The sequence below is a fragment of the Geotrypetes seraphini genome, chromosome 10 (assembly GCF_902459505.1).
Source record: "Geotrypetes seraphini chromosome 10, aGeoSer1.1, whole genome shotgun sequence".
Lineage (NCBI taxonomy): Eukaryota > Metazoa > Chordata > Amphibia > Gymnophiona > Dermophiidae > Geotrypetes > Geotrypetes seraphini.
The window spans coordinates 48,189,033-48,210,061 of record NC_047093.1 but is presented as its reverse complement, the minus strand read 5'-3'; the positions used below and the strand labels follow the sequence as shown (position 1 = coordinate 48,210,061).

The window sequence follows — 21,029 nt, the reverse complement described above, 5'->3', positions numbered from 1 at the left end:
CAAAACATAGAATATAGAGCACAAGCACTTTAAAAAAAACTAAGGTCTGATGATGAACAAAAGCCAGAAAGAGAAACAAGCCTTCAAATAATTTGGCTGGTGGTTGGCTGGATCTGAAGACCATAAAGGTACTTAGAAAAGTATTATCTGAAAAAGAGATCAGGTAGAAATTAGGCACTTTGAAGTTCATTATATGCCGTTGTGAATTGATGGCATAAATTTATCTGGCCATATGATGGGCAGGGTTCATAGACAACGGCGCGAAAGACAAAAGTGCATGCCGACAATTGAGCGCAGCGCGCGCCGCCGCGCCGCTCTAAATTACAGTTTTTAGGGGCTCCGACGGGGGGGTTTGTTGGGGAACCCCCCCAGTTTACTTAATAGACATCGCGCCGGCGTTATGGGGGGTTTGGGGGGGTTGTAACCCTCCACATTTTAGTGTAAACTGAACTTTTTCCCTAAAAACAGGGAAAAAGTTCAGTTTACAGTAAAATGTGTGGGGTTAGAACCCCCCACACCGCCCTCACAAAGCGGCGCGATGTCTATTAAGTAAAGTAGGGGGGTTCCCCCCCACGCCCCCCTGTCGGAGCACTAAAAACAGTAATTTAGAGCGGCGCGCGCTGCTCTCAATTGTCTGGGCGCGCCTTTGTCCCGGCGCGCTTTTGACCTGACACCGATGGGCAGATTTGCAACAGACATTTCTTCAGATAAAACACGTTTACCTGCAGAAATGACTTTGCAATTAGAGCTTAACCAAAATCAGGAAATTGACCGAAACTGGCTACTCAGTTTCGACAGAAACTGAAAACCAAACCCAAACCAAACCTGCCCTCCCAACAGCCCCCGCCCCATCCTTACCCACTCATATGATAAAAAATGCCCACCGCCCAGCAGCAACCCCTCTTTTGAGCCCCCAGCGCAGGACAAATCCGCTGTCCCAATCATCCTCCGAACCACACATGCAAATGAGGGGGGACGGCATTCAAATGTAGGCAGGCAGCGATTCACTAACCAAAAACTGCCACCCTGACTGGGTTGGCTGATCAGAAAACAAGTGATTGCCGGGGACCAGTTGTTCACTGCTTTCCGACTGCATCTCCTGCTCTCTGCCTCGACTTTCCTGCAGTCTGCCCCGACTTTCCAGCTCTCTTCTCCTGCTCTCTCTGCCCCGACTCTCCTGCTCTCTGCCCCGAGTGCTGCCCTGCTTCTGACCCAACTCTTCTACGCTCTCTGCTCCCAACTCTTCTGCTCTCTCTGCCCCCAGCGCTGCCCTGCTTCTGCCGTGACTCTCCTGCGCTCTCTGCCCCCGACTCTCCTGCTCTCTATGCCCCCAGCGCTGCCCTGCTTCTGCCACGACTCTCCTGTGCTCTCTGCCCCCGACTCTACTGCTCTCTCTGCACCCAGCGCTGGCTGCCTTGCTTCTACCCCGGCCTTCCTCCGGAGTGCGAGCCCGTGGCTTTAACTCACAAAAGTTAAAAAAGTAAAGTAAAAAAGAGTTTAAAAAAAGAGAAAAGGTCGCTGCTCTTTAAGCATGCGCAGACCATCTACAGATGGTCTGCGCATGCGTCGGGATTGCTATAGAACGATCCGGGCACTTGGTTGGGGGGGGGTGATTCTGATCGCCCTCATCTGCATGAGGGCGATTCGTGAATCAGCACGCCGGACACATATCCGATCGGATCCCTCACGGATCGGATCCAATCCGTGCCCTTAGTGAATCTAGGCCAAATGCTTGCAGTTTGAGAAGACATTTCTGGGGATTTGGGTTGGAGAGGTTTTCACATATGTGTGACAATGTTCTTCAGTAAAACCATGCATACAAATTAGTAGTTGCTAATGTGGGTAGGAGTTTTCTTTGAACAATTTTCAAAGTAAAATTACACATTACTTTCACTTTGAAGTCTGCAATAAAAATGACTTGTGAACTTTAGGAGAAATTGTTGTAATTACCCCACATCACTCTAAAATGTAGTTAATGTGCAGCAACTTCCAAACCATGTACAGCACAGTGGAACCTTGGTTTACGAGCATAATTCGTTCCAGAAGCATGCTCATAAACCAAAGTATTCGTATATCAAAGCGAGTTTCCCCATAGGAACTAAGAGAAACTCGCTTGATATGTTCCCACCCACCCCCACCCCCTGAGGCCAGCGGTGCTGCTCTAACCCTCTCCCCCCCGAGAACTGGCATTGCTCCCCCACTTACAAAGGCCCCCCCCCGGTGTGATCTGCCATCCCCACCCCCCCGCTCGTGTCGCTCCCCCCCCGCGCTGCAATCTGACATCCCCCACGCACCCATCCACCCACCCGAACACATTGCTTACAGGACATGCCGGTGCCCGAAGATCTGCCGTCTTCTTTTTGCTGGGCCTTGAGCATCTGCGCATGCTCAAGGCCTTCGAGTTCTCGCTGTCTCTGAGATTCTCGGTTTCCGAGGCATCGATTTTGCGAATGTTTTGCTCGTCTTGCAAAACACTCGCAAACCGGTGTACTTGTAAACCAAGGTACCACTGTATATTGAAAATGTCCAGTCATTGTATCATGCAGAAATGATCATTTTTATTTTGGTTTTGTTGCAATGAATACTGATTTTCTAACAGTTCTTTAAAATAAATCAAGTTCCCCTTTCATTCGCCTAATTATTCATGAAACATGTTGGAAAGAAGAAAGTACAATGGTTTGGAAGAGAACAGGTAAGAAAGAATTTTACAAAATCATATTTCACTCTTCTGTTTCATGAGTAAAGAAAACTGATCAATGAGAAATACCTGCAACCAGAAAATAGGGCTCCTGCCGTATCTAGTCTACAGATGAAGTATTTCTAGCACAGATCTTGGTACGTGTGGGGAGAAGGGGAGGGACATCTCATTTTCTAGGAGGAGGCAGTATGCTGAATGCTATAGACCAGGGATCTCAAAGTCCCTCCTTGAGGGCCACAATCCAGTCGGGTTTTCAGGATTTCCCCAATGAATATGCATTGAAAGCAGTGCATGCACATAGATCACATGCATATTCATTGTGGAAATCATGAAAACCCGACTGGATTGCGGCCCTCAAGGAGGGACTTTGAGACCCCCGCTATAGACCTTTTGCTGACTCAGTATTGCTACTATTTGGGTTTTTGTCAGGTATTTGTGACCTGGATTGGCCTCCGTGAAGACGGGATGCTGGGCTACTTACTGCTATTCCTGGAGGTCCTGGGGAGCCAATTTCACCTGGGCGGCCAGGGTGACCCTAAAGAAAGAAAGAACTGATGTGAAACCAGGGTATTTTATTTATCCACTCCTACCCTAGCTAAGAATTTTCAAAGTACCATTCGGACTTCATGTGCAAATTGTTTAAATGAGTCCCCTTATTTTGTTACTCCTGCTACTCTGGTATATCTATCTATATAACTTGTTGATTTTTAATGATTTGCACTGTTTGTATCTCAATTTAATTGTTGTGAACCGCCTAGAACTTTCTGGGTATGGCGGTATACAAAATAAAATTATTATTATTATATGCTCCATCTTTGCTTATAAATGAGTCCCCTTATTTTGTTACTCCTGCTACTCTGGTATATCTATCTATATGCTCCATCTTTGCTTATATCCTAGGCTATTATATTGCTTTATTGTATATTGTGTTGACATTACTGCTGTAATTGTCTATTGCTTATATTCGACTTATTCCTGCTGTACACCGTCTTGAGTGAAAACTTTCAAAAAGGTGGTAAATAAATCCTAATAAAAATAAATTTGTTTATTGAAGTTTATTAACTGCTGTTATGGAAAGATCACCCAAGGTGGTATACAATGGGTACAGCTTGACATAAACAACTTATATTGTATTAACCATAACAATAATAAATATGACCAAATGTAAGCATAACATACAACCAATAAGATAAATTTGGAGATTGGCAAATTAAATATGTTATGGCTGTCTGAGCTGGGGGGTGGGGGGGTTTGGGGGTTTTGGGGGGGGGTGTTGGGAGGGGTCTGCTTTTGGGGGGGATTAGGGGGGTGGGGCGTTTTGTAACCTGAGAGGACATAAGAGTCCAGTCCTCTTGGGGGAGGGGAGCCCTGTTTTTACATATGACTTTGCCTGCTGTTTGTACCTGTTGTGGTTTGTTGCTTAATAAAAAACAGATTTCACCTAAATATGTTATGGCTGGCTAATAATGGTGGAGATGACTAAAACGCTTTATTCTTTTTTGTTGACTCAACCCAGGCCTCCGTTTAGGCTACAATGTCTGCATCAGGACTCTGAAATACCCAACAGCAGCGAGAAAGGAAGCCAAACATCCACGATGTCAAAATCAATATCAACGTGCACTTGACATGATTTCAAAGTGGTGAAAGCGTCTCCACAAAAACTGCATGGTAAAATTCAAAAGCCTGGACAAATGTGCCTTACAGCCTAAGGGGTTCATAATCAAAACTTTAAAACGTCCAAAAACCTGCCTAGGTCGGCACTTGGATGTCCTAATAGTAGGGAGGTCCAAGTGCCGACAATCAAAACCAACTTTCTGGACGTGAAGCAGCACTTCTAAGTTGCTGTGTGTCCAGAGAGCAAAGGGGCATGTTGGGAGGTGTGTTACGGGCAGGAATCGAGCGGGCTTCAACCTGGACGTATCCCAGCTATAATCAAAGCTTTCCTAAAGGGAACTTAGATGCCGGCAATTAGATCTGTTGAGCTGCATCTAAGTTCCACAAAGGTGCCCAAACTGACATGAAGACCACTGGAGTATTTAAGGCATGACTGCTCCCCTTTACTCCCCCAGTGGTCAAGACCCCCTCCCACCACCCAAAGAGCATAAAAAACCCTCCAAAACCCATAGGCTTCCCATCAGCTGATAGCGGCAGAGAAATCCCCATCAGCTGAGACAGTTTTAGGGATTCCTGGCTATTCAGCTGATGGGGATTCCCCCTGCCAGGATCATCTGAGCCACAGAGCCCTACACCCCTCCCCCCTTGATATCCTGGACCTCCCCCAACATCCCCTGACATTTACACCCCCCCCCCATCTACCCAACATTCCAGGGCCCCTTCCCACATCCCCGGGCCCCTCCCCGAACCTTCGGATGAGAAAACAATAAGAGGGATGCTCACTCCCTCCTGTCTTCAGGGCCATGTACTGGAAATGATAGGACTTTCCCCCTCTCAATGCATCTTGGGATTGCCATTTTGAGCCAATCAGGGCCTTCTGCCCCTACTACTGCATCCCAAGATGCAGGACATTTTTCCTACTGGGTTTGTGGACGTCTTGCACAAAATGTCCAACCTCAGACTTAGTTAGAAAAACATACAGGGACTCATATGTGAATACTAGTCAGTAAATTGAATGAAATAATAAATAGGAGACTGACTATGTAGATACTATGTACCAGTGGGAAGAGAGCAAATGACTCCTAAAAACGCTCAGAGAAGTGAAACTCTGAAGGGGAGGTGGATACCTTCCCTTGGGGCAAGAGTTTACCGTCCAGTCATTGCATTTTACTTTACAGAACTTCACTTTCTAGCCACTGGTAAAATTGTGAACAGTTTAAATAATTTATAAATTGACAAAAAATTGTTCAAAAAATTATACAAAAAGACTCTTGCTCATTGGAAACTATACACTTATCTGTGCAAGTTAAAGGTACAGCGATGGGAGCTAAAATGGCTCCGTCCATAGCTTGTCTCTATGTATCCAAATTTGAAAAAACCTTTTTATATCCTTCAACACAGTGGCAACATTTGGTGTGTTGGAAACGATACATAGATGACATTTTTGGAATATGGACAGACACCATGGATGAATTGTATTTATTTTTAGGATGGTTGAATAGCTGTGATGCTAATTTGCAATTTACCTTGACCAAAGATTACCATCAAGTGCCTTTCTTGGACATCAGCATTCAGTTAAGGAATGGTCAGTTTATAACAAGCCTATACCGGAAACCCACTGACCGGAATAACCTCTTGCAATATGATAGCTTCCATCCGAAACATCTAAGAGATAACATTCCTGCGGGCCAATTTTTGAGACTTCGAAGATTGTGCACTTCTACACAGGATTATATTCTACATGCAGAGGCTATGAAAGTCAGGTTTAAGGACAAGGGGTACCCAGTTTCTGTTATCAACAAAGCATACAAGAGGGGGTTGTATGTTAACCGGACTTTGCTATTAGAATCACGTCAAAAAAGTGATGAGCAACCTTTAGTGTTTGTCTTACCTTACTCTCATCTGGCGTTTCATATCAAACGCACTATCAAACGTCATTGGCATGTCATGCAGTATCACCCAGAGTTTCAGGAGCATCCGCGTTTTGCATTTTCCAGAGAGCAGAATTTGAAACAACGTTTGGTGCATTCTCAGTTTGTACACCCTTCTCAAGAGACCAGCATCAGCACAGGGGGGCACACCGTATGTGGGCATTGTAAAATGTGCCAGTACAGTGTGTCTTTACAATACATGAATCTTTCCACCAAGAGGAGACTCACTTCTGCTGTTTCAGACTGTAATACCAAACAAGTTGTATATATAATACAATGCCCCTGTGGGCTGAAATATGTGGGTTGTACAATCCGAAGCATCAAAACCAGGATAGTTGAGCACATTAGTAGGATCAATTCGGCCACGCTTGAAGCGCCTCTGGTGCAGCATTGGATTCAACATCAACATGAGATTGCGGATCTAAAATTTTCTGTGTTAGACACAGTGAATACATCTAGAGGGGGTGACATACCTAAACTTCTGTGGCGTAAGGAACAAAGGTGGATTTTTGAGTTGAACACCCTTCACCCTAATGGACTGAATAATGAGATTGAGTGGGTAGCTTTTCTGTGACTATATTTTTTTCAGTACTTGTTAACTCATTCACTTTTGCAACATATGTATCGATTTTTCAGCAACAGTAAAGGTTTTCTCAACAGGTTTTTTCAACAGACTTTCTCAATAGCCTTTATTTGTATTGACAGTGATTCACATGCACTTACATTCATAACCTTGTTGACGTGATGACGTCATCACGTTCCGTCGGAGGTCACCCCTCCTCCCCACTGTAGTATAAATTGGTGGGTTGAGCAGTGATCTCCGTCGTTTGGAGGTTTTGAAGTTAAAAAACGGTATGTGTATTGTGCTTTCTTTCTTCTCCTATTTTTGCCTAGAGGCAGTAAAATTTCCCCACACCGCATTACATTTGAAATTTTAGTAGTGTGTGTGGTATTTATGATAAAATTTTTTGTAATTTTAGATCATCTCTTGGAATAATGTGGTTACAACAGAGGTGTCACAGTGTGTAGCATCGGGTCTCCTGAAGCAGAATATTCGAAACGGGGCCGCGTTGAGACCCCTAAGAGCCTGTACAACCACAAAACTTTAAAAAGCTTGCACAGATAAGTGTATAGTTTCCAATGAGCAAGAGTCTTTTTGTATAATTTTTTGAACAATTTTTTGTCAATTTATAAATTATTTAAACTGTTCACAATTTTACCAGTGGCTAGAAAGTGAAGTTCTGTAAAGTAAAATGCAATGACTGGACGGTAAACTCTTGCCCCAAGGGAAGGTATCCACCTCCCCTTCAGAGTTTCACTTCTCTGAGCGTTTTTAGGAGTCATTTGCTCTCTTCCCACTGGTACATAGTATCTACATAGTCAGTCTCCAACCTCAGACTTAGGCACACTTTTGATTATGACACTCTTAAGTGTCCAGGCTTTTGAATTTTATCGTTCAGTTTTTCTGGACATGCTTTCACCATTTTGAAATCACTGAGGCAGTGCATCTAATTATCCTAATGGAGGGAACAGGAACTTTAGGCAGTGCCTTTAGCAGAACAGTCAGGAAGAAGATGTAACCAGGAACGGGAGGGAATTTGAATGGCATTCTGGCTGTCAGTGGAGCACAGCAGCCCTTCGAGCACCTGAGGACATGCTAGACTTGATATGAGGAGCTTTGGCTAGGCTTGAAGCTTCAACATCTCGGACGAGAAGTTTTTCGTGGTTTTTCACACTTCGCGGTCCAGCTCTGCCCCTATCCCCCGTGAATACCTTACTACTAGTTACATTTTGTTTCTTGAATCTCCATATCTTTCTTTTTTTTCCCTCCTGAATGATTTGAGGCGTGGAGGGGCATAATAAAAAAAAGTCTAAGTTCCCTTTTGGCTTAGGCCCTAAACGCTGAAAGAAGAAGCAGGGACAATGTCCTTTCTCAAAAAAAAAAAACACATCCAAAAGGAGGTTTTTAAAAAAAATAATGGCCTGCCTCTATGTTCAGCTGTTTAAACGCCCAGACCACCACTACGTCTACACTAACAACATATAATCGACCAAAAAAAAGCCTAAGTCCCAAACGCCCAACACAAGAGCTTTTAGGCGAAGGAGGAGCCAGTCCTTCGCCTAAAAGCTGGATTTTGTAACCGGTGTCTGTCAAAAAGAACACCGATTACAGAATTCACCCCCCCAATCAATGATCACGGCAGGAAAGATAGCCAATCTCTCCTACCGCGATCCACCCTCCCTTGATCGGATCAACCCCCCTCCCCAATCAGATTGGGCAGGAGGGAGCCCAGGTCCTCCTACCTGGCAACTCCCCACCCCTCCTGACACGATCAGAGGGAGCCCAAGCCCTCCTGCCCGAACAACCCCCACCCTTCCTGACACGATCGGAGCAGGAGGGAGCCCAAGCCCTCTGGCCTGAACAACCCTCACCCCCTGATATGATCGGGGCAGGAGGGAGCCCAAGCCCTCCTGCCCCAGTGATCCCCCTACCCCCCCCCACCCTCACTAAAATACAGGCAGGAGGGATCCCGGGCCCTCCTGCCCAACGCAGCCCCTCCACAGCCGGGCCCCCCGCTCCCACGATCGCCCCCCCTGAATACCTCCCCGCCCGCCGATCCGTGAGACCCCCCATCAACCCCATGACCCCACCCCCACACACCTTAAGAAAGTTGGCCTGATGGACTGGTCCCAAGCCTGTCCGTCCTGAAGGCCCGCCATCCTCAGAATAGCGAGCCTTAGGGCCTGATTGGCCCAGGCGCCTCAAACCCGCCCACAGGTGGGGCCTGTGACACCTGGGCCAACCAGAATAGGCCCAGTTGCCTTAGGCCCCTCCTGTGGGCAGGGTCTTAGGCACATGGGCACAACCCAGCCCATGTGCCTAAGGCCCCACCCACAGGAGGGGCCTAAGGCAAGTGGGCCTATTCCGGTTGACCCAGGCTTGGTTTGGTTATACCTGCTGTACAAGCGTAGGTTGGCCTACCTCCCGTCCTGTCCCCTCATCTAAAAACACCTCTTTTCGCTCTATGCGTTTAGAGGCAGAGGAAAGGTCTAAGCTGGTTTTAGATACATCTAAAACCAGCTTTGGTTATGGGTACTTGGACGATCAGGCTTTTTGATCGTCCAAGTACCCATTTATGCCACTTTGTAGACTTTTTTTTATTATTATGAGCCCCATAATGTAACAGAGGATATCATTTCTTTTTATTATTTTGCATTCATTTTTATTATGATGGTCTGTATAATGTTTGAGGAACCTTTATTTTTCCTTTTGCAAGTGGATGCTTGGGTTTCATAGTTGAAATTTAATAAATATGAAATTTAAAAACAAGACTGTTTCATTGAATAATTAAAGGACAGAAGGGCAGATTAATGTCTATCAGTTGGGGTCTCTACCGTAGAGAGTTAGACAAGCTGTATGAAATGCCTACTGGATTACATTATGCAGGGAAACCTATACATTAGCCAGGAAAACTCTTGTTTAATAAGCAAATGATGGAACATATATCTACAGTAAGTCTTTAAAAATAGCATGCAAACAGTGTCTCACTCCTTCTTTGGAAAAGGAAACATAGAAACATGATGGCAGATAAAGGCCAAATGGCCCATCTACTTTGCCCATCCGTAGTAACCATTATCTCTTTCTCTCTCTGAGAGACCCACGTGCCTATCCCAGGCCCTTTTGAATTCTGACACAGTCTCTGTCTCCACCACCTCTTCCGGGAGACTGTTCCATGCATCTACCACCCTTTTTATAAAAAAGTATTTCCTTAGATTACTCCGGTGCATATCACCTCTTAACTTCATCCTATGCCCTCTCATTGCAGAGTTTCCTTTCAAATGAAAGAGACCTGACTCATGCGCGTATGTATTTAAATGTCTCTATCATATCTCCCCTTGCCCACCTTTCCTCCAAAGCATACAGATTGAGATCATTAAGTCTGTCCCCATACGCCTTATGATGAAGACCACACTACATTGTTGGGTTCCTGTCCAAAGAGTTGAATTACAGGAACTAACCTGGGGTAGAGTTACAATTTGCACCCAAATGGCTTGTACTCCGCTTAGCTACCCCTCTCATCCTCCCTTACTTATGGCCCTGTGGAGACCTGTCTGTTTTGTGCTTACCCTTCTGTTCCTCTTTCACGTTAATGCATACATTCACAGAAAAGTCTTGACATTTCTCTGCATTAAACTAGGCCACTTCTCTATCCTTAGGTGGGCTCATGTCAAAGATGACTCAGTAGATGTTATGTGACCTATCCCTGCCCTCATCTCTCATTTTCAAAGCAAGAAGATGAAGACTTACTCCTTACCATCGACCCCTTGACTCCAGGAGGCCCAGGTGGTCCAGCCTCACCACGATCACCCTTAAACAGGACAGAAATAAAACACGACATCAAGAACGCATGGACACAGCATTAGGATCCAGTACACATTGCATTTAAATATTTTGGAATACATTTTCACATACTCCCATAATAAAATATTTAAGTGCTTTTAGTGTAAGTATATTATGATACTTTTCAGAGAAGGATCTGAGCTATTACTGGTCTGATGGGACACGAGTATACATGCACTTAAAGGGAGCACCCCGTAAACCCATAGCTTTTCCTATTGTTTAGCCCCAAAAGACTTATACAGTATATTAAACTCTATCCACAAAGCAGTGCCTAATCAGGAAAAAAAAATGAGGACTTGAAAACCATCAAAGAGCTAAACACTACAAAAACTGATCAGGTGAAGACCGCAACGTATGCATTAAATGCATCAGCCACAAGGTTCAGGGACAGGCAGCAGAATATCAGTGGTCCTATTTGGTCACTTAGATGTGCGGGCGCTGGCCCTGAATACAGTCAGTGATGTGCGGTCAGGGCTTTCAGGAGATTCGGTCCACCCCCTAAAGGCCATGAGGGCACAGCACTGAATTTGATTGGTTAAGCAAGCAACAGGCAGATGCTGTTCAGCCAATCAAATTCAGATCAGTACTGTCAGGGCCTTTGGAGGTAGGATTACCAGATTTTTCTAAACAGAAAATCCAGATCCCTGACCCGCCCCCCCAGGCCCGCCCAGTTCTACCCATCCCCGCCCCGTTATAATGTGTGTCAAGTTAGAATAATAACTTGTATTGAAAAACTTGCACTTTAAGGATAACTAAGACAAATTGTAACCTATGAACTGTATATTATGTATATTGGTATTAGACCCCTAGTATGTATCGAGTTAGGATAAAAACTTGTATCGTAAACTTGTACTGCAATTATGGCAAATTGTAACCTGTTGGGGTTTTTTTTCACTTAATGAATTTTTATTAGAAGCATAACAAAGTACAAGCAGCAATACAAGCACAAAACAGTGCTCTGCAAATACACAGTAACCTGTTAACTGTATTTTATGTATGCTTAACCCAGACGTGGGCAACTCTGGTCCTCGAGGGACGGAATCCAATCCAAATAGATCTCATGCATATTGATTGGGAAAATCCTGAAATCCCGACTGGATTCCGGCTTTTGAAGACCAGAGTTGCCCATGTCTGCTTTAACCTGTAGCCCAGGGGCGTCAAACTCAATCATAAAAGGGGCTGAAATCTGAAAAAAAAGGCTAAGTCGCAGGCCAAATTTTTTATTAAGATACTTAGGAGTCCTTTTATTAAGGTACGCTAAATGATTTAGCGTGCGCTAAATGTGCACCTTAAAAAAGGGACCCCTAAGTGACTTAGGCTTAGTCTTAGTAGTAGTATAAGGTTACAACATCTCCAACCCCATGCCGCCCCTACTTTTTTTTTTTTTTTTTTGCAATCCCAAATCTTTATTTCCACAAAAACATAAATGCACAGTGTCCAACAAGTATTTTAAAAAAGAATTAACATGCTACAATAGGCTCGATATTAGTATATCAATGCCTGCATTTTGGATTTCTGAAAGCTTAAACTATAAGAGAAAGATAAACATTTAATACAAAGTGTAGTCAGTCGTTTCAGCTTGTAACATCCATGTTGCACTCCTGGCATAAAATGCAGAACAATGGATCTTTAAAACTGGCTTGACTTTGTTTGCCGCAAAAATTCGTCCCTACTTTAAAAAACAATATCCACATCACATCATCTGTAGGTTCACGAGGCCTGTGTAGGATCGCTGGTTGGCTGCAGTGATCCTAGCAGGCCGCCGTAGCCCCAGCTGCACGTTCCCTCTGGCGCGGTTCCACATTGTACAGGGACCGTGCCGCTGAGGCTACGGCGGCCTGCTAGGATCGCTACAGCTGATCAGCGATCCTCTGCAGGCCACGTGCACCTACAGATGATGCAGCGTTTGTACTGGAGGGCCAGCTTTAGGGGAAATCTGAAATTGTCTGGTGGGTCAAACCCGCGGGCCAGAGTTTGACATGTCTGCTGTAACCCATTCTGAGCTCTTTGGGGAAAACAGGGATAGAAAATTAATTAAATAAATAAATTTTGGATCTTCCTTTGTTGATCCTGCAGCACCTCCCTACTCTTGTTTCCTGTGTGCACTTAATTATGTGACTCTTTACAGGACTGTTTTTAGGAGTAGTGTTAGTATTATGATGGTTTAATATAATTATCAACATTTCAGAGGGAGTATAGGAGCCGTAATGTTAGTTGAGGGTGTGTGTCTGTGTGTGCAATGCTTAGGATGGCTTAGCAAACTTGTTAGCCTTATACCGGCCCTGGGTTTTTGTCATTCTCCCCCACAGGGTGGCCAGGTGGTTTCACATTATTAAGGAGAACCAACCTGGGGATTTAGCCCACTTTCAAATCTTTCTGGAGTTAATTCGGCTGTCCCTCAAAACAGAAAGACTAATTTTTGGGGCAGCAAAATATCACCTCTAATGGTAAGTCCTTCATACAGTGGCCACGCAGGCAATGAAACTAGACCACCAACTCTCCAATCTACTGATCACGACACCAGACTACAAAACTTTCAGAAAAGAAATAAAAACAAGAAATCCATCAAGACAAACTAACTCCGCAGGAAGCATTTCAATCCCCCAAAGTAACCCACTCAACTCTGTAACTGTTCTGGAAATGTCCAGATAAGCTCTTATGTAATATGTCTTCAACCGCAAGGTAACGGCGGAATAAAAGTCACTAATGTAATGTACCTTTTCGCCTGCTATACCAGTCTCTCCTACTGGCCCGATAAATCCTACAAGCCCCTGTGAACATAAACATATACATAAAATTTCAAAATAAATTTTGCTCTTAAAATCATTTTATTTACCAAGCTACATCAACTTGACAGTGTGCCACCATTTCCTCCACAATGTTAGTGCCCACAAAACTGTGCTTCCGTGTTTGGAAAAAAACAAACAAACCATATCCTGCTTGTGTGTAATAAACGTCATTTATGTCACTATATCACTATAATTTGTACTGTTTTTCTTTATGCAATTAAAAACCAAAAACAAATGAGGTTTCATATCAAGCATAATGGAACATTGGTAGATTTCTTTATGTGATACGCCTCCGGATTCTCATAGTTCCCATATGTTTGAGAATGTAAACATTTCTGGACTTTCTATTCTCATCTGATCGTGGCATGGTTCTAGAGGAGATTCTCCAAAATGGAGCTCTGTTGAGCCCCTCCATGTTCGAGTGAGCTTTGACTGATTAGCCACAGCAAAGAGAAGTTCTCACTACTTATTTTGAGATGTGCATTTTTTTTATTTTTTTTACTGTTTCTGGGTTACTCCAATATTGCAGTGTCCCGCAAACTTTCCGAAGCTGTGGCACACTAAACTCAGTGCCGCGGCAAGAGGGCATCCAGAAATGTGGAGATGTTGATGCAATGGTGTCATGCAAATGTGTGATATCACATCGATGTCCATGCATGTGCAGAGCCTGCTATTACTATACCGGTGGTGGGGGAAGGGGTACTGGAGGAGAGGTACCGGTGCCAGCTGACTGCCTATGTGCCTCTCACCACAAGAGGCACATCCTGTAAGTAGTCAGCCGGCGCCTCTCCTCCTCACCGGCGTTTCATGGCACACCTGAAATCTTGCTGCGGCACAAGGTTCACGATACACTGCACTATTGGTATGTTTGATTTTTGGAAGCACTGATTCAAACTCTGTATGTGCAGTCGATAAATTTCTATTATATCCTAGGGACGGGGTATAGATGATGCGATATGACATGAGCAAATCTAATTAGCCTTTTTGGGCTATATTCTATAAACGGCGCTGGTAGGCGCCCAAGCTAAGTGAAAAACACCGTTTTAAACTGATTTTCAAGGCGCCAAAGAAGGTGTTAGTATTCTGTACAGGGCTTTCCGTGCAGAGTACCTTTAGTAGAATGCTAGGCTAGACCAGATCCATCCAGCACCTAATTTTTGATACAATTTATTTAATTCCCCCTATGTTTACTGGCCACCGGTATAGGTAAAATTCTGTTAGAAAATTGACCCCCTACCTGTTCACCAGTAGTTCCTGCCTTGCCTGTATCTCCTGGTTCACCCTGATGAAAAGAAGGAGTGTTAATAAGTTGTGCCTGGACTGATGCTTCTCTTTGCTGACACCAGGTACTGAAGTTCACTCCTTCAGGTTACATATCCAGAATTCTCTTTCCCCATTCTAGGTGAAGCATTTCTTCCAACCTTCAGTGGTTCAGCACTCTCTCCATTCCCCTCCCTCCCAAAGCTCTCCTTTCCACTGAGCCCTTGGGCCCAAATTCTCAGAGCCGCATAGCGGTAGGCACCCTACTGCTTCCTAACTTAATCATTTTAATTGGTGTTAATTGGTATGGTAATTGACCATATCATTGAAAACCAATGAAAATGTCATTTTTTAAAATGTTCCGTAATCGCATATATAGAAGTGTCTAATGGCGCCTAAGGTCAAAGTAGACATAGTTTGTCAGAAATGACCTTAGGTGCTGCTAGACGCCTCTGTAGGGTGACCCGTCAAATGTGCACAGGACAATTCCGCCCTAAAATTTGCACGCAGGACAAATGCGTGCCCTAAGTTCCTTTTGCCAACACACTCAGAGGAAGTGTGTGTGTGTGGGGGAGGAACCCCCCATGACATTTGCCGATACGCTCTGAGGGGGAAGGGGTGGGGGAACCCCCACTACACTTACAATGATGCGCTCTCGCGCTTTTGCTGATGCACTCTTGTGCTCCCCGACGCTCTCTGAGGAGAGATGCCTTCGACGCACTTCGGACCCCCCCCCACTACACTTGCCATGCCGACACGCTCTGACTTAGAAGTCTGCTGCCCCCACTACACTTACAATTGCGCCCCAACAATTCCGCTCCCGTTTGACGGAGCAGAATTGCCGAGGCGCAATTGTCCTGCGCGCTATTGTCAATGTACCCTCTGTAGACATGATTCTCATCAAACATAGCCACTGGAAATGTAGGTCTTCTAAACCCTGGCCTACATTATCGGCATCTATGTTTAACGGTAGCCGCGATTCTGCAAACGGCACCCTAGTGTGATGGACACACAATCGGCGGCATTTTTGTAGGCGGCCACTGATGTAGGCGCTGCTTACAGAATTTAGCCCTTGGTGCAGAACATTCCAAACCATGCTTGGGGTCATGACCTGGGTGGACTCTTCATACAGATGCCAATGACCTGTGCCTACAGGATTTTCTGTGGCTATGCAAATGGAGCCATGGCCACAGAAAGTTTGATAAGTGCTGCCTTAGTGACTTAGCACTTTCTCCGTTTCCTTCCCTATCCACAGCCCTTAGTAGCTCAGCACCCTCATCATCTTGTATGTTTCATGTAATGGTTTTTAAGGGGAGATATTACGAAGAACTATTCTGAAACTGAATACATAATTCCCCTGCCATTTATTTACACCTCCAAAAGTTATGACCATATCATACACCACAAGTGCTAAAATGTAAGTAAATAGAATAATTATCTGGCAGCACTCAAAATTAAAAGCTGACATGACCAGTCCTCTTCTTTCAAAGATCACATTCACTGCCCTATTTTGTGCAAGGCTATTATCCGCTTTGCTTGAACATCTCAAACTTGTCTTTTTACCTCTGGGCCATCTGGACCAATTTTACCCGGGAACCCTTTCCTGCCAGGTGGCCCCTGAAAAAAGAAAGACACTGATGAGAGAGAAAGCTAAGTGTATACCCTCTCATTTTACAATCTTGCATGCACATTTTCACACTTATCCCTGGATTCTATATAGGTTGCCCAAAGTTGAGTGCAGATCCTAGATACCGCGCAAATTAGTTACAGGCAGTCCCCAGGTTTTCTCTAAATGTTTTCTTCTACTGTGTTAATTGTAGTTCTTCCCCTTTTACCTTTTTGTTCCCGTTTGTCTTTGTTTTAAATTGTCTCCGAATATCATTGTTATTCCTGGTAATGACCTGTCATCTTATCTTTGTATTTTAGCCAAAGTATGTTTTTATGATTTTGTACACCGGCCAGAAGGTTGATTGGGCGGTATAAGAAATTTTAAATAAACTTGAAACTTGAAGTCAGATTTGTATGTAACTCAGAACTTGTACATTTTAAGATTCTTGTTGCTTATCTCTGCTTCCAGCCGTCAAAAGGGCCAACTGTCCCTAGTACCAGTGTTCCCTCTAAGGTACAGTATTGCATAACCACACACTGTTCTTAATGTGGCCATTAAGAACACTCCTATTGATGAAATTTGCAAAGCAGCCACTTGGTCCTCAATCCACACTTTCACATCTCACTATTTTCTAGACTCCTATTCCAGACGAGATGGTTATTTTGGCCAAGCAGTATTACAGAATTTATTTTCTTCTTAATGGTCAACTCTTCCTCCATCCCTTTGCAGTAATCTAGGGAGTCCCACATGTGAGAATATGCTACCTGCTTGTCCTAGGATAAAGCACAGTTACTTACCTTAACAGGTGTTTTCCGAAGACAGCAAACATCCCTCCCACCTTCCCTGATTGGCTTCTTAGCTTGCTTACGGAACTGAGGTACTGCGAGCCCTCGCCGGGTGGGAAGGCAATTGCGCATGCGTGGTGCAGGCAGACTGAAAGCTTTTAAGCTTTTAAAATGCCGGTGCACTTTTCACCGTCCATACCGAGCACCTTCTTTCTTTGTCTCCCTGCCCCCCTTCTTTCTGTCTCACTGCCTGCCCCTCTTCTTTCTGTCTCATTCCTGAATCTGCTATAGGAGAAGTATAGGAGTCTATGACACTGGAAAACTGCTCAGTGAAATCAAATGAAACCGCAAGTGCGTTCTTAAGTACGAGTTGTACTTAAGTTGGGCGTCTGTAACTCGGGAACAGCCTGTAGTCAACTGTTTGTTTGTGAGTCTATGACACTAGAAAGACTGCTCAGTGAAATCAAATGTAACCACAAGCGCGTTCTTAAGTACGAGTCGTATTTAAGTTGGGCGTCTGTAACTCGGGAACTGCCTGTAGTCAATTGTTTGTTTGTTTATTTATTTTTAGCAGTTATATACTACTTTGGAGGCAAGAGTATTATTCAAATTTTCTTGTATCTGCTTTAAGCTGATTTCGGGATTGTCTCCAGTTTACCTTTTTCCTCATTTTGTGTTGCATAGACCATCAAGAGAAACTAGAAACTTCTACTTATTTGCTTATCCAAAAATTAATGGGTGTAGATATAAGACCTTCTTAGATAGGACCCTAGGATTTCAAGCTGGTAGGCAACAATCTTGGTTAGGTAAATGTATTCAGCAAGCTATGTTATCCTATTGCAGTTTTCGGAAATTAATTAAGACCACTAGGCCACTCCTCCACTGGGGTTAATTGGCATTTAAATGGCATCAATTTGCATTTGTGCACATATTTGCTTTAGTATCATAGCAAGCAACTCATAAGGTGGTGTGGCCATGAGATGGGATTGAGCGGGTCAGGGGCGTTCCCAGAACTTAGGTGTGATGATATAGAATACTTGGATTTGTGAGCCCAACTGCCATTAGTTGGGCATGAGGATTTATATCAGGTTTCATTAGATGTAAGTCCTCATCAGGGCTGGCTCAACCTATGGACTAGAAGAAGCTCTGGATCAAGGCATTGGTGATAAAGGGTATCAAAATCCCAATCTGGACTACTTTCAAACTTCTAGAGGGATAGATGCTGGACTGGGGGAGAGACTTGAAAGAGAGAAGGAGAAACCAGATAACAGGTGGGGAGAGGAGGGGAGGAGAAAGGAGAGAGATGACACGGGTGGGGGATGCCAATGCAAAAGCTGGTGCAGGGCACCACAGTCCCTTGAGCTGGCCCTGGTCCTCATGCCCAAAGCTGGCCAAAGGAATCCTTTCTAAGTACTATTCTATAAAAGTAGCTTAATCTTAATGCTGCCTAACTTTGGGTACCATTTACTGAATGCTGAGAGTCTTCAACTGGTGGATCCCTGCCAGCCACATCACTGCTGGGTAGGCCCAATCCAAAGTAAGTGGGTCTGTGCCCACCCGGGCCCACCCATGGCTACACAACTGTCACAGATGATCCAAATCCATACTGAAAACCACCACCTCTGTGTTGAAATTAGAGGAAAGCACAGCTCATGCTGACTACAAAGGAATGGCCTACCACAAAGAAGAGTATTAGCATCAATCCTTTTAAATGGCTACCCAGAAAACCATCAAATTTAACTAGCAAATGGAGTTTTATTTATGCTGTCGAGATAGGAACAGCAGCAGAGGCAGGAGACTTGTCAGTACACTCAGATAGCTATGCTGCCCTACTAAGAAAGGGAAAAGGACTGGTATACTGCTTTTTTGTAGTTATACAACCACACTCAACGTGATTAACATGCAGATACGTCAAGCATTTTCCCTATCTGTCCCAGTGAGCTCACAATCTATCTAATGTACCTGGGGCTGTGGAGGATTAAGTGACTTGCCCAGTATCCCAGGGAGCAGCACAGGGTTTGAACCCACATCCTCAGGGAGCTGAGGCTGTAGCTCTAATCACTGTACTATACTCTCCTCAACACTGTGGGTCTCATTTTTAAAAAAGAAAAACATCCAAAAAGTGACATAAAGGAGCATATGGACGCTGGTATTTCTTGCCAAACCTTTCCAATGCATTGTTCTCTAAACAGATTTCTATGCTGTTCATCCAAAGTTCATCTAAATCTCAAGGGGGCGTGTTAAAGGGATGGTATGGGCGGGACCAGAACGGACCTATGATCTGGATGTTCTTCTGCCATAATCAAATATTTTAGAATACACCCAGGGCACAATTTGGACATTTGGGGCCCAAACTGACCAGATGACCCCTGCAGAGATGTAAGGATGACACCCCCCCCTCCCAGTGGTCACTGACCCTCCCCTCCCCATTCCCAAAGATGTAAATGAAACTGTGCATACCTGCCTTTATGATAGCTTCAGATGCTATGGGCAGTCCTATTAGAGCAGCATGCAGGTCTACTGATGCCTAACTCAATCTAAGACCAAACTTCACCCTGAATCCGCTCTGAATTATATCTACTTGCTGGTAGGCACCTCGGTGTAGATGCCTACACTGAAGTGGTAGGCGCAGTGGAGTAGCGAGGGTGAGAGGCACCCAGGATGGTGGCACACCCTCCCTTGGCCTCTTCACCACCCCCACCCGCTCCTTCTCCACCCACTCATGCCACGCGTGTGCACCATTCCCTTCCCCAGTACCTCTTTAACATTCCCAGTGCGAATAGCAACCCCAACCTGATGCTCACAACAGCATCGGTTCTTCCTCTGACGTCACTTCCTAGGGGCGTCCAGGAAGTGATGTCAAAGGAAGAGCCGATGCTGGCGTGAGCAGCAGGTTAGGGTTGCTGCTTGCGCCATAACCGTTAAAGAGGTACGAGGGGAGGGAAGGGGCGTGCACGTGCACATTAGTGGGGGGGGGGGAAGAAGCGGGGAGGGCAGAGAGGAGGATGGGTGCCGGCGTCCCCACCAAAATGGCACCCGGGGCAGGCGGCCCCCCGCCCCCCCTTACTACGTCACTGGGTAGATGCCTACTGAGTTAAGCCCCTACTGGCAAAGTCATTTTTAAAAATTGTTTTAAGTTATTTTTAATGATGCTTTCAATTATCAGCGCTGATTAAACTAATTTTAAAAAAATTAAGTTAGATGCTGTTGCCTAACTGTAGGTGTCTTTTATGGAATCAGAGCTTAAGTATCACATGGCCTCTAGGTATAAAATAGGTTTGGCAGCATTTAGCCCACGCTAAAGTCCATTAGCGCATACTAAGCTTTAATAAAAGAACTCTAAAATTATTACCTTGCAGAGATCCTAGACTGCGTACTTTCCCTCGAGATGTGCACAGAAAATATTAGAAGTAGGGTCTTCGCCCAAACATCAACTATTAACCTGCAAACTCATAACTTCTGTGCTTGCCCAATAGTAGATTATTCCAGGGCTGACTTTGGAAAAGCTCTACCCAAGCAATAAGAATCATCTTGATGCTGAATGGCAGACTGCCTTAAACCAAGTAACTGCGTGTACCTCTTTGTTGGAATCGCATCATGGCCAGCCAAGCAGAAAATAATTCCTATTTAATTTGAAAGGGACCGGGTGTATCTACAATTTTAACTTCAATTGAAAATAGTCAACAGTGCAATTTAAAACAAAAATTCCTTGGAGGTTCACAGGAACCTGTAACAATAAACACCTGTAATTTAAATATGAAAAGATTAGCAAGAGAAACCAAACTAAAAAACGTAAACTTACCTCTGGTCCAGGCATCCCAGAAGGCCCTATTACCCCTTCATCGCCCTGTGGAGCAAGAGAGATAAATGATGTAAGTACTTCATGCCATCTCCTCAGGGCTTCAGAACCAGAAATCAAACAGCTACTTTCATGTTAGAAG

The 21,029-nt window shown here is 44.5% G+C and overlaps 1 protein-coding gene across 1 annotated transcript in view; it reads right to left on the bottom strand.

Moving 5' to 3' along the window:
• The window catches only part of LOC117367941 (collagen alpha-1(XXVII) chain B-like), a 299,681-nt gene that overhangs the window by 121,607 nt on the left and 157,045 nt on the right, over nucleotides 1–21,029 (bottom strand). Inside the window, exons 22-27 of the mRNA XM_033961061.1 lie at nucleotides 20,891–20,935; nucleotides 16,258–16,311; nucleotides 14,672–14,716; nucleotides 13,363–13,416; nucleotides 10,560–10,613; nucleotides 3,180–3,233 (exon numbers count right to left, since the gene is read on the bottom strand). Coding sequence (XP_033816952.1) covers nucleotides 3,180–3,233; nucleotides 10,560–10,613; nucleotides 13,363–13,416; nucleotides 14,672–14,716; nucleotides 16,258–16,311; nucleotides 20,891–20,935 — 306 coding nt within the window. The remainder of the gene's footprint in view (nucleotides 1–3,179; nucleotides 3,234–10,559; nucleotides 10,614–13,362; nucleotides 13,417–14,671; nucleotides 14,717–16,257; nucleotides 16,312–20,890; nucleotides 20,936–21,029) is intronic.